The sequence below is a fragment of the Budorcas taxicolor genome, chromosome 1 (assembly GCF_023091745.1).
Source record: "Budorcas taxicolor isolate Tak-1 chromosome 1, Takin1.1, whole genome shotgun sequence".
Classification (NCBI taxonomy): domain Eukaryota; kingdom Metazoa; phylum Chordata; class Mammalia; order Artiodactyla; family Bovidae; genus Budorcas; species Budorcas taxicolor.
Genome location: NC_068910.1, coordinates 27,997,012 through 28,011,126, shown reverse-complemented (window position 1 = coordinate 28,011,126; position 14,115 = coordinate 27,997,012). Strand labels below are relative to the sequence as shown.

General features: G+C 40.5%; 1 protein-coding gene across 1 annotated transcript in view; it reads left to right on the top strand.

Moving 5' to 3' along the window:
• Positions 1–1,631: 1,631 nt before the first annotated feature.
• TMF1 (TATA element modulatory factor 1) overlaps positions 1,632–14,115 on the top strand; it is a 32,319-nt gene continuing 19,835 nt past the window's right edge. Inside the window, exons 1-4 of the mRNA XM_052646683.1 lie at positions 1,632–1,773; positions 4,525–5,717; positions 7,918–8,021; positions 8,668–8,794. Of these exons, the coding sequence (XP_052502643.1) occupies positions 1,632–1,773; positions 4,525–5,717; positions 7,918–8,021; positions 8,668–8,794 (1,566 nt within the window). The remainder of the gene's footprint in view (positions 1,774–4,524; positions 5,718–7,917; positions 8,022–8,667; positions 8,795–14,115) is intronic.

Sequence of the window (14,115 nt, the reverse complement as noted above, 5' to 3'; positions counted from 1 at the left end):
TACATGTTCTTTGTTTTTGATTTTTCTGGCAGCTTTCTGTTAAATGCTTTGTGATTATGTATCACCAGGTTAGATTTTCATTTATTTTTATTCTTTCTAGTTCTATATTGACAAGTAATTTGTTTCATTATAAAAACATGGTATAAATTCATACAATCTCCTTAAAAAGTTACACATTGAGTTTACAGGTGCTATATACAGATTCAACTTACAGGTGCTGTATACAGGTACAACAGTAATTCTTGTGCAAGTAGCCTTGTGAGAACGTGATAGTATCTTCATCTGAGAGCTGAATAGATTTAGAAATTTAGGTCATTCGCCTCAGACTACACAGTTAGAGGTCTTGGAAGGGATTCCAAGTCTAACCTGACACTTCCTCAGGTTATACATTACTGAATTGTAAAGGTTTCATTATGCACATTTTTACAGAAGTTAGATTAAATTATCAGAAGATCATAACTTTCCACGGGCAGAGTTTAAATCTGGCTAAAAAATAAATGAAAATAATTCATTTATGGCATGTTTCCTTGCAGTGGGGTAAAATACTCATTAGGCAAAAACAGGTGAGAGTGGGAGAGTGTAATTAGAATAGTGGGGACTGTGACATCCTGGAGTGAAAAATATTTGTCAAAAGGGGCAACTGCTCCAGCTGACTGTTGCATGTTGGTGTACATATTTTTCAAAATCAGCTGGAAGTCTGGGTTTTTGTATGAAATCTTTTAAATGTTGATAGAATTTTAACATGGTGGCCAAACCAAACAGCTGCTGACTAGATTAGGAAGGCCAGCAATTTGTTTGATGAGCACATGCAAAAAAGGTGTGTTTTAAATAATATGCACTGTATAGAGTACTAGTCTTAATGCTAGTTTGTTTCAACTGTAGCTGAGAGTCGACCTGTATTGTGAGGAGGAGATTGTGTCTTGTTCTAATTCCTCCTTGTGGAAGATGGCTTTTTAGTTTCTCGGATCAGGTGGGTCTTTTATATGATGCGCAGTATTTTTAGACAAACTCAAACCCAAAGTTCTTCTTTGAGGCCGAACACAACTGATTTAAATATTTGAGAGAAGGCTGTAAGAGAAATGCAAGAGCCAACTTCCCTATTTTTATTAATGGCAATGCGCTAGCTCTTAGTACGAGAGCTGTTTTCCAGGAAGGAACCCACTTGAAAACCTTCGTATTCCTCCCTAAGGAATCGGTCTCTGCTGGTTTAGCCTCAGAGTTTATCCCGAGGCGAAGAAATTTTGTGGTACGCCTGGAACCAGTTTCAATACGAAGCGTTCCGCGTTCTTCGGTAACTATAGGCGAGCCTGCGTCCCCGGAAGTGACGTCAACGTTCTTCAGTTCTTCCGTCTATCGGCGGAACTCCGGGCTCCCGGAGTTGCCGGCTGTGTACGTGGAAGCAGCTAGCGCCTGCGCAGTTGGATCTGTCGGCTCAGCTGTGTGGGAAGCGCCGCGGGTAACATCTCGGGCTCGGGGGAGATCTTCGGGGTAATGGTTTCCCACTGACAGGGCTCGCTGAGTGGAGAAGCAGGCGAGGCTCTCCGTGCACCCTCCCCCGGGCCCCCGACCGTCGGCCTGTCCCTTGGCCTTCCCGCTTGGTGCTGCCGCTGCCCGGCGGTTGAGAAGGGGAGATGAGCTGGTTCAACGCCTCCCAGCTCTCCAGCTTCGCCAAGCAGGCCCTGTCTCAGGCCCAGAAGTCCATCGACAGGGTCCTGGACATCCAGGAAGAGGAGCCGAGCGCTTGGGCCGAGACCATTCCGTACGGAGAGCCGGGTAAGGGCGCGAGCGGCGGCGTCCCTCTATCCCCCGGGCGTCTCTCAAGAGGCCAACAGGTGAAGCGGGGGGCGGGAGGCCTGGCTCCTGCCTGTCGCTGAGCGACGGACTCCTGAGCGTCCTCGCCCCCAGCACGGCCCCGAACACTGCTTTGGCCTCTCAGTTGAGCTTTGCTGGGGTCCCTAGGGAAAACCCAGCCCCAGGGTCCCTCCTTTCTTGTGGCCTTGGGTTGGGGGCTGACGGGGACCCGATTCCGTGGGAGTGGCCCCGCGCCCTCGCTCCACAGACCACGGAGCACAGTCCCCTCTCCCCCTCCCCCGAGCCCCGGTGCGCTGCGTTCTCCGGACGCCGGGGGAGCCCAGTATCGAAATCGGTCCTCTGGGACGGGAAGAACAGTCGCAAACATTTCGCGAGCACTGCGAGTTTGCAAGCGCTTCCTGTTCTCTGTTATGACCGTCTCTCCTGAGACGGCTCCTCGGGTTCGGGTGCTGCCCTGAGTGTGGTACCGAGACGCGCGGTCACTTCCTCTCGGCCGCTCCACCAGGGGGAGGGTCCGTGGGGGCGCGCCGGGCGATTGCGGCTTGCTGCGCAGTCTAGTCCCTAAGAGCCCAGTCTCTTTCTCAGAGACCTTGGGCTTCATCTTTCAGGGATCTTCAGTTGTTTTTGGCGCTAAGTCTGAGGAACAGTTTATCCTTTTGGTGTGTGGCGTGAGGATGGCCCCTCTTTCGGAGTGTGAACCTGTAAGAGAAAGAATAAGTTATTCCTGACTACTTCTTTCTGGTTTCTAATTTTACATCGTTGAGAAGTCAGGACCTAAATTTGAGGTACCTCATTTTAAGATGGTTTGGCGCAAGTGTTTATGTCATCATCCTGTTAACTTCAGTCCTGAATATTCATTGGAAGGACTGATGTTGAAGCTGAAACTGCAATGCTTTGGCCACCTGATGCGAAGAACTGACTTATTGGAAAAGACCCTGATGCTGGGAAAGATTGAAGGCAGGAGGAGAAGGGGACGACAGAGGATGAGATGGTTGGATGGTATCACCGACTCAATGGACATGGGTTTGAGTAAACTCCGGGAGTTGGTGATGGACAGGGAGGCCTGGCGTGCTGAAGTCCATGGGGTCGCAAAGAATCTGACACGACTGAGCTACTGAACTGAACTGCATAGGACCTTGGTGGGAGTAGCTCAACTTCCTTTTTATCAGGCTACCCCACATATTGAATGACTAAACTTTGAAAGAGAATATTAATTGTAAGGATACTTCTTTCTGTGACACCCGGGACTTGAATCCTGTACTGTGACTTCAATTTAAAAAAAAAATAGGTTATCCAGAATAGGTTCAGGTTTTAGTGAAATGCCATAAATGTTCACTGATCACCTGTGTTTTATGCTGCTATCACTAAAAGATGACGAGTGATTATCACATATTTATAATCACAATCACAAGTGGATATCACATAACCCCGCGATTTGTGTAAAACTTTCTCCAATTGGCAAATTTGAGTTCTGTCATTCATTGACATAACTTAATATAGCACTTTATTTTGCTCATTCCTTTGTATCTTTAATTTTGTTTTTCAATGTTCTGCTATATTGAATAAATGGATATAATACTATACCCCCAAGCTAAAGTTTCCTACATACCTCCAAAGTCATATTAAATTAGGATAGACTTTAGTTTCAGGCTTGACAGCTTTTAAGAGCTTTTAGGTACTTGTGCTCTGCCCAACAATTTCTAATTGTTCACAGTATGTGATAAATTCTGCTCAGCTGCTTTTGAATTTAGAAATGGGTGACTTTTTTTTTTTTAAGAAATGCTTAAAGTATTTTAGCAAATATGCCATTTTTTGTTTATCGTTGGGTTTTTCAGTAACATATTATTTGTATGACTGACACAATTACCTTTTTTGCCCAGAAGATGGTTATTTTCTCCCAGGGTTGTTTTTTTTTTTTTTTTTTTTAAATCCTAGTGTAAACTGCTATCTTTATCAAAAAGGCAATAATTCTAAACATATTTCTGAAATTCATATGAACTTCTACTAATTATTAACATAATTTAGAATTCAGCAAGAGAACAAAAGTTTCTCAGGAAGTGGGTTTGGAGAGTGGGACTCAGAAAATGAGTTTGTCATTAAGTGGATGGAAATGAGTTCGTCCTTTAGAAGTTACTGTTCCCATTATTTTACTTTGATCTTTGATAAAGCATGTTTGTCACCAGTATTTTGGGTTCAGTGTTGAATGTTACTGTCTGTCTAGCTGATAATGATGCTTTATCATTGATATTCTAAGAATAAAATTAATATGAAATTATCTGTATAGAAGGTAGATTCTATCTTTCATGACTCCACATGACCTGTAAGTGAATATACTGCCTATTATTGTGAGATGCATAGTATGTACTTTGGACTTGGCATGGATTATTAACATCTACCATTACTTTATTAATTTGTTGTAGGAGGGAATAACATACTTGTTTCTGGCATATGCCAGGTCCAGTCTTTCATCTTTGTTCTTAGTTCCTCCTGGGCAAATGCATACCAGTTTTCATCTTTATGGCCCAAAGTTAACTGATGAACTAATTAATTATGTTGTAAGTGAGGAGTGTAACAGATACAAATTATAGGTTGTACTTTGTAGAATTTTAAAAAGATGTATTTATATTGACTTACAATAATTATTGCAATTTGCATGTTTTATATATATGTGTGTGTGTAAAATTTTCTTTTTTAATTTGTTTTTTGTCAAAGGAATAAGTCCCCCTGTCAGTGGAGGATGGGATACTTCAACCTGGGGGTTAAAATCCAACACTGAACCTCAGAGTCAGCCAGTAGTCTCTCCTAAAGCAATTACAAAGCCAGTTCGGAGAACTGTGGTAGATGAATCTGAAAATTTCTTTGGTGCCTTTCTCTCTCCAACTGATGTCCAGACCATTCAGAAGAGTCCAGTGGTATCAAAACCACCAGCTAAATCACAGCGACCAGAAGAAGAAGTGAAAAGCACCTTACAGGAGTCCTTGCACACTGGACAGTCAAAAACAACTGAAGCCACTGAGTCAAAAGTAAAGGACTCTCCTCCATGTGTATCCGAGGAAACTTCGGCAGTCAGTACTCTGTCACCTAAAACTGAGGATAAGCACGAAGAAACGGTTAATAAAGAATCTGATACAAAGGTGCCAGCAGTGCATTTGAAAATATCTGAAAGTGTTATGAATGTGAAAACAACTAGGGAAAATGTATCTAATATGTCTACACAGCCTCTCACAGCAGAAACCAAGGACATGGCTTTGGAACCTAAGGAACAAAAACCTGAAGACCGACAGAGCAATACACCTTCTCCTCCTGTTAGTACCTTCTCGTCAGGTACTTCTACCACTAGTGATATTGAAGTTTTAGATCATGAAAGTGTAATAAGTGAGAGCTCAGCAAGTTCTAGACAAGAGAATACAGATTCAAAATCAAGCCTGCACTTGATGCAGACATCCTTTCAGCTTCTCTCAGCATCTGCTTGTCCTGAATATAATCGTTTAGATGATTTCCAAAAACTCACTGAGAGTTGCTGCTCATCTGATGCTTTTGAAAGAATAGACTCATTTAGTGTACAGTCATTAGATAGCCGTAGTGTCAGCGAAATCAATTCAGATGATGAACTGTCAGGGAAGGGATATGCTCTAGTACCTATTATACTTAATTCTTCAACTCCAAAGACCAAAACAATTGAATCTGTTGAAGGAAAACCTGCAGAAGCAAATGAAACATTAATTATGCCCAATGAGGAAACAGAAATGGAAGAAAGTGGACGAAGTGCAACTCCTGTTAACTGCGAACAGCCTGATATCTTGGCATCAGTAAATGAAGGACGTGCTGTCCTGGCTGAGGAGGCTGAGCAGCCTGAAGCTTCAAGTCAGCCAGAGGCACCTTCTGAGAAGGAAGATGTCTGCAAGGTAACTCAGAAATGGAAGAGGGTTTTTTGATATCTTCTTCAGAGATTAAATCATTGGTTTATTTTTAATGTTCAGTGATGCCTAATGATTTGTCTTGATTAAAAAAGACAGGCCTTTTGCCATTTAAGTGTGGTGTTAAGGATCTTAAAGATGAAGAATTATTGACGTTATTTGAAATTTCTCCAAGGCAGCTATGGTAACATAAGTTGATATTTCAGTATAACTGAGCATAAACAATTCCCATCATAGGCCTTTACTGTTGAGTTCTTATCACCTTAATATTGTCTTTTGCTATATATTCTTTGTTAGTTTGTAAAGGACTATCTTATGTAAACAGATACCTTCAACTCCTTTGCAGATAGAGGAGCTCAAGCAAATCTAAATGTTACATGATTTTTCTTACACCAAACATTTTTTGCATGTTCATATTATTTATAGGGAGATGTTAAATGAAAAAATTTGGTTTCAGATCATTGATGTTTTTCTGTTATTAATTGCTTCATTTTGTTTTCTTGTTTATGTTGTTTCTGATACTTCCTATTGATAGCTGTCTTAAATGAAAAAGAGAAATGTCCAAGGATCAAAGGTGTTGCTTAGGAATGACAAATTGCTTTTACCTAGTAGATAAAAAAACTTCCCAGGTGGTGCTAGTGGTAAAGAACCCTTTTGCCAATGCAGGAGACCGAGAGATGTGGGTTCAGTCCCTGGGTCAGGAAGATCCCCTAGAAAAGGGCATGGCAATCCACTCCAGTATTCTTGCCTGAAGAACCCCATGGACAGAGGAGCCTGGCAGGCAAAAGGAAAGTGGTGTAAATTTTTTGACATTAAGTCACAGTTTTGTTTTTTTCTATGATTTTTAGATATAGAAATTGACTCTAATCTGGCATCTTTAATAGACTCCTCTGAGATATAGGATATCTTGAAGAAATGTTCTCTAAGTGTCATGTATTTGAATTATTTAATGTACAAAAAGTGCCAGATTCTGTTACCTAGGTTTAATATTTTTCACAAACAAAATGTCGTGCTCCAGCTAAAATAGCAGTTTGAATTCCTATAAACAACACTGTTTATTATTAAGATATTTTTGAACCATTCTTAGGAGGTCAGTGATTTCTAAGTTCACCTAGACCTAAATCAGGTTAGGACTTTATTTTTTAGTATAAAAGGCACTGTTCCTCATGCACAGGTGTATTACTGCTTCAGCAAGCCCTAAAGAATTAGCTAGTCTGATCATTCCTTTTTGCTTGGCGTTATACTGATATATTGGAGAAGGAAATGGCAACCCACTTCAGAGTTCTTGCCTGGAGAATCCTGGGGACGGGGGAGCCTGGTGGGCTCGGTCTATGGGGTCGCACAGAGTCGGACATGACTGAAGCAACTTAGCAGCAGCAGTAGCATACTGATATATTTTGGAGATTTTAAAGTTACGTGCCTATGGATTTTCTAAAATTACTTTTTTAAAAAGTATTTATTTATTTTATTTGACTATGCCAGGTTTTAGTTGTGCCATGCAGACTCTTCAGTTGCAGCATGTGGGATCTAGTTCCCTGGCCAGGGATCGAACCCAGGCCCTTTGCATTGAGAACATGGAGTATTAGCCACTGGACCACCAGGGAAGTCCCTAAAGTTACCTTTATTTTTTAAATGCAATGTATCATGCTAAAAAGCTTACACATTAGGGTTAAAAAATAATGTGGAGAACCAAACACTTGTATGTCCACTACCCAGATAACGTAGAGAACATTAGTAGAAGCTTTGATCTCTTTTGATTGCATCTAATTTCCTCTCTTCTTTTACTGGACATGTCCACTCTTCCCTACATTTCTGTTATTATAAACTGCTATAAATGTTCTTGTACAATTATGCAAGAGTTTTCTCCTCTGAGGTACACCTAAAAATAGAATTTTCTACATGAAAGGTTATATAGATTTTCACCTAGATATTGCTTGTTTTCCAAAGCATTTTACCAAACCACCAGCTATCCAGCTTTGTGGTTGTACTACTGATTTATACCATCCTACCCACTGTGTGTAAGTTCTTGCTGTTCTATGTCCACTGTGTTCTGTTTTTTTTTTAAATTCTTTTTATGAAATAATGCTGATTTATTATAGTGATTAGGTGACCTCTACAGTGTTTACCTGCATATAAAAATGATGTTTTAATGTTAAATGTTGGACTTTTGTGTATTCTTCTTATCCAGACAGTTGAATTTCTGAATGAGAAACTGGATAAAAGGGAAGCTCAGTTATTATCTCTTAGTAAAGAAAAAGCACTTCTAGAAGAAGCTTATGATAATCTGAAAGAGTAAGTACTTTACAAATATGAGTAATTTTATACATTTTGTAGTGGCCCATGCACTTGGTTATTACTTAAGCATGTTTTTTAAATTGAAATATTTTATATTTTAACCTATTTATAATTACTGAAAATTGAATATCATTTCAGTTCTACCCTTAGAGATTACTTTTCTCCTCAAATTATCTTACTTTTTTACCAGTGGCACTGAAGAGAGGTGTTTTGTAAAACAAAACCAGAAAAACTTCTTCCACTTTAGTTATTAATAATCTTTTAGTATTAGAGATTTAAAAGGTATATTTAGGGAAAACTTAGATTACAGTTTAAAAAAATATTGAGCATTGCATTGGTTTGCTTTAAGGAGGTGATTAGCAAAATGTGACACAAAAAGATTCAAAAATAACAAGCTTTATCTTTTTCTAATTTTTGCACATCAAATATTGGTGACATTTTCAATTTCTAATGAGTTTTCTTTGAAATGTTTTAAAATAAATTAAGGAGGTAGTTTTCTTCTTAAAAGTTAATACTCCTCAAATTAATCTATTTTAGTAAGGTGCATGTTGAAGAGAATGTTGTTATTTTGGGGGGGCAAACTGAACTCAACTTTGGAATATATAAACAAATATTTTCAGTCTTAGCATTGTTTTAAATTTAGTGAAATGATCAGAGTGAAAGAAGAGAGCAGCAGCATTTCTTCCTTGAAAGATGAGTTTACACAAAGAATTGCAGAAGCGGAAAAGAAAGTTCAGCTAGCCTGCAAAGAGAGAGATGCTGCTAAAAAGGTAATGGAAGTTTAAAATAATATTGCTCTAACTCTATAGAGACATATATTTTTGAGGAGTGCATTAATAATATTTTGGTATTGGGAAAAAAAGTAAGATTAAAAGACTGATTAAAAGATTAACATCCATGGAGTATATTAACACTTAAATTTTAGATTTTCCAATACCTTTAGAATTTCAGATTTTTGATACTTAAAAAAAATTAAGCATATATTTGTTTGTATACTTTGTGTATAAAGTCCTTGCAAGGTATGTAGCAAGGATCTTTAGAATAATTTTTATAAATTAGAATTCCATCAAAATAAATAACACTTAAATCTAAATGGTACTCTATCAGTTTTAAAAGTTATCATTATTCTCATTTGTTATTTTCACTTCCACTTCAAACATACACACACACACACACACACACTCTTTCAAGTTAAAGTTCAGTTTAGTTCAGTCGCTCAGTCGTGTCCGACTCCTTGCGACCCCATGAATCGCAGCATGCCAGGTCTCCCTGTCCATCACCAACTCCCGGAGTTCACTCAGACTCACGTCCATCGAATCAGTGATGCCATCCAGCGATCTCATCCTCTGTCGTCCCATTCTCCTGCCCCCAATCCCTCCCAGCATCAGAGTCTTTTCCAGTGAGTCAACTCTTCGCATGAGGTGGCCAAAGTACTGGAGCTTCAGCTTTAGCATCATTCCTTCCAAAGAAATCCCAGGGCTGATCTCCTTCAGAATGGACGGGTTGGATCTCCTTGCAGTCCAAGGGACTCTCAAGAGTCTTCTCCAACACCACGGTTCAAAAGCATCAATTCTTCGGCGCTCAGCCTTCTTCACAGTCCAACTCTCACATCCATACATGACCACAGGAAAAACCATAGCATTGACTAGACGGACCTTAGTCAGCAAAGTAATGTCTCTGCTTTCGAATATACTATCTAGGTTGATCATAACTTTTCTTCCAAGGAGTAAGCGTCTTTTAATTTCATGGCTGCAGTCACCATCTGCAGTGATTTTGGAGCCCAAACAATTAAAGTCTGACACTGTTTTCCACTGTTTCCCCATCTATTTCTCATGAAGTGATGGGACTGGATGCCATGATCTTCGTTTTCTGAATGTTGAGCTTTAAGCCAACTTTTTCGCTCTCCTCTTTCACTTTCATCAAGAGGCTTTTTAGTTCCTCTTCACTTTCTGCCATAAGGGTGGTGTCATCTGCATATCTGAGGTTATTGATATCTCTCCTGGCAGTCTTAATTCCAGCTTGTGTTTCTTCCAGTCCAGCGTTTTTCATGATGTACTCTGCATAGAAGTTAAATAAGCAGGGTAACAATATACAGCCTTGACGTACTCCTTTTCCTATTTGGAACCAGTCTGTTGTTCCATGTCCAGTTCTAACTATTGCTTCCTGACCTGCATACAGATTTCTCAAGAGGCAGGTCAGGTGGTCTGGTATTTCCATCTCTCTCAGAATTTTCCACAGTTTGTTGTGATCCACACAGTCAAAGGCTTTGGCATAGTCAATAAAGCAGAAATAGATGTTTTTCTGGAACTCTCTTGCTTTTTCCATGATCCAGCGGATGTTGGCAATTTGATCTCTGGTTCCTCTGCCTTTTCTAAAACCAGCTTGAACATCAGGGAGTTCACGGTTCATGTATTCCTGAAGCCTGGCTTGGAGAATTTTTGAGCATTACTTGACTAGCATGTGAGATGAGTGCAATTGTGTGGTAGTTTGAGCATTCTTTGGCATTGCCTTTCTTTGGAATTGGAATGAAAACTGATCTTTTCCAGTCCTGTGGCCACTGCTGAGTTTTCCAAATTTGCTGGCATATTGAGTGCAGCACTTTCACAGCATCATCTTTCAGGATTTGAAATAGCTCAACTGGAATTCCATCACCTCCACTAGCTTTGTTCGTAGTGATGCTTTCTAAGGCCCACTTGACTTCACATTCCAAGATGTCTGGCTCTAGATGAGTGATCACATCATCATGATTATCTGGGTCATGAAGATCTTTTTTGTACTGTTCTTCCGTGTATTCTTGCCCCCTCTTCTTAATATCTTCTGCTTCTGTTAGGTCTGTACCATTTCTGTCCTTTATCGAGCCCATCTTTGCATGAAATGTTCCCTTGGTATCTCTAATTTTCTTAAAGAGATCTCTAGTCTTTCCCATTCTATTGTTTTCCTCTATTTGCAATGATCGCTGAAGAAGGCTTTCTTATCTCTTCTTGCTATTCTTTGGAACTCTGCATTCAGATGCTTATATCTTTCCTTTTCTCCTTTGCTTTTCACCTCTCTTCTTTTCAGAGCTATTTGTAAGGCCTCCCCAGACGGCCATTTTGCTTTTTTGCATTTCTTTTCCATGGGGATGGTCCTGATTCCTGTCTCCTGTACAATATCATGAACCTCATTCCATAGTTCATCAGGCACTCTTATCTATCAGATCTAGGCCCTTAAATCTATTTCTCACTTCCACTGTATAATCATAAGGGATTTGATTTAGGTCATACCTGAATGGTCTAGTGGTTTTCCCTATTTTCTTCAATTTGAGTCTGAATTTGGTAATAAGGAGTTCATGATCTGAGCCACAGTCAGCTCCCGGTCTTCTTTTTGTTGACTGTATAGAGCTTCTCCATCTTTGGCTGCAAAGAATATAATCAATCTGATTTTGGTGTTGACCATCTGGTGATGTCCCTGTGTAGAGTCTTCTCTTGTGTTGTTGGAAGAGGGTGTTTGCTATGACCAGTGCATTTTCTTGGGAAAACTCTATTAGTCTTTGCCCTGCTTTATTCCGCATTCCAAGGCCAAATTTGCCTGTTACTCCAGGTGTTTCTTGACTTCCTACTTTTGCATTCCAGTCCCCTATAATGAAAAGGACATCTTTTTTGGATGTTAGTTCTAAAAGGTCTTGTAGGTCTTCATAAAACCGTTCAACTTCAGTTTCTTCAGCGTTGCTGGTTGGGGCATAGACTTGGATAACTGTGATATTGAATGGTTTGCCTTGGAGATGAACAGAGATCATTCTGTCGTTTATGAGATTGCATCCAAGTACTGCATTTCAAACTCTTTTGTTGACCATAATGGCTATTCCATTTCTTCTGAGGGATTCCTGCCTGCAGTAGTAGATAAAATGGTCATCTGAGTTAAATTCACCCATTCCAGTCCATTTTAGTTAGCTGATTCCTAGAATGTTGACGTTCACTCTTGCCATCTCTTGTTTGACCACTTCCAATTTGCCTTGATTCATGGACCTGACATTCCAGGTTCCTATACAGTATTGCTCTTTACAGCATCGGATCTTGCTTCTATCACCAGTCACATCCACAGCTGGGTATTGTTTTTGCTTTGGCTCTATCCCTTCATTCTTTCTGGAGTTATTTCTCCACTGATCTCCAGTAGCATATTGGGCACCTACTGACCTGGGGAGTTCCCCTTTCAGTATCCTATCATTTTGCCTTTTCATACTGTTCGTGGGGTTCTCAAGGCAAGAATACTGAAGTGGCTTGCCATTCCCTTCTCCAGTGGACCACATTCTGTCAGACCTCTCCACCATGACCCACCCGTCTTGGGTTGCCCTGCAGGCATGGCTTGGTTTCATTGAGTTAGACAAGGCTGTGGTCCTAGTGTGAGTAGATTGACTAGTTTTCTGTGAGTATGGTTTCAGTGTGTCTGCCCTCTGATGCCGTCTTGCAACACCTACCATCTTACTTGGGTTTCTCTTTCCTTGGTCTTGGCGTATCTCTTTACCGCTGCTCCGGCAAAGCACAGTCGCTGCTCGTTACCTTGGACAAGGGTTATCTCCTTACCCTCGCCGTTTCTGATCTTCAATGTGGGATAGCTCCTCTAGGCCCTCCTGTGCCTGCTCAGCCACCACTCCTCGGGTTGCTTCTCCCGGCCGCCTCCCCTGGCCTCGGGCTCGGGGTGGCTCCTCAGGGTCACTGCCCCTGGCCTCGGGCTCGGGGTGTCTCCTCCCGGCCGCTGCCCCTGACCTTGGACGCGGGGTAGCTCCTCCCAGCCGTTCCTGCGCCGTCGCAGCCTGGCACTCTGGGCCGCTGTCCCTGACTTCGGACGTGGGGTAGCTGTCGGCGGTGCTTAGTGCGCTGGCCCAACGCCGCCGCCTGCGCTTGAAATTCCTAATGATTAGTGACATTGAATGTTAGAATAAAATATTGATTCTCCACCTCAGCATTGTTGCTATTTTGGGCTGGATGATTTTATACTGTAGTGCACTGTCCTGTGCATTGTAGGGGGTTTACCAGCTTCCGAGGCCCATATCTACAAGATAGAGTATTGTCTTGCCTTACCCACACGCCATCCCAATCCCCCCTCAATTGTGAAAATTGAAAATATTACCAAATGTCCCCCAGGAGCAAAAATACTCCTGGTTGGAAACCATTGTTCTAGTTCTTATCATTTGGAGCAGTTCAGAAATATTTTCTTGTAATTAGAGTAAATATTTCTTATAATTTGGCTATTTTAGAAATTGGTAACCAATAGGTTACTAATTATTGCTTGTATCTCAACTGTTAATAGTAGCATTTCTCATTAGGTGCCTTTCTAAGCTTGTTTTCCCCTTTCTTCACCAATGTTATAATTTTTCTGTGCATGTTTTTACAGAAAAGAAATAATACATGATATACTTCTGTCTTCTTGGCTGATTTAATTAGTGACTTCAATTAGTATCATTTCAGACAGTAACAATAACCTGAGATTATCTTAACTAACTGAACTCTTCTTGTTCTTGCTCCATTCCATCTGAATACAGTACAAAAAGTAGATTTTAAGGAATGTTTGTCTTCTGTAGTGCACTTTGCATTGTAGATCTAAAATAGATCCAAACCAGTATGTTACTAGGTGGAAAAACCTTGGGTCCTAAGTTTTTAAATACATTTTATGTGTACTGCCATGTATGAAACCCCTGCTTAGGATCCATTGTAAATTTAAAGGTGAATTGAATTACCTTAAGTGAAGAGTTTGCCTTCCTAGTTTGAAAGACAAATAATATCAACAAACATACAGTAGTAGGTGGATGAATAAGGATTTTGAAATGGTATCATGGAGGACGAATTTTAATCAGAGGAACTGAGTAAGTTTTCATGGAAGGTATGACATTCTTCCTGGACCTTGATGGATGGAATTTTGGCAGTTGAAAATGGACAGCAGTGCTGTTGATAGTTCAGAGCATAAGCTTTAGGGACTCACAGACCTGTGTTCAGGTTATAACTCTACCTCTTTATAGCTCTCTGACCTTCAAAGTTTGCTCAAGCTTTCTTAATCTTAATTTTCTTACTTGTGTAGTTGAATAGTACAAATTCCTCCCTCCTGGGACTGTTGTAAG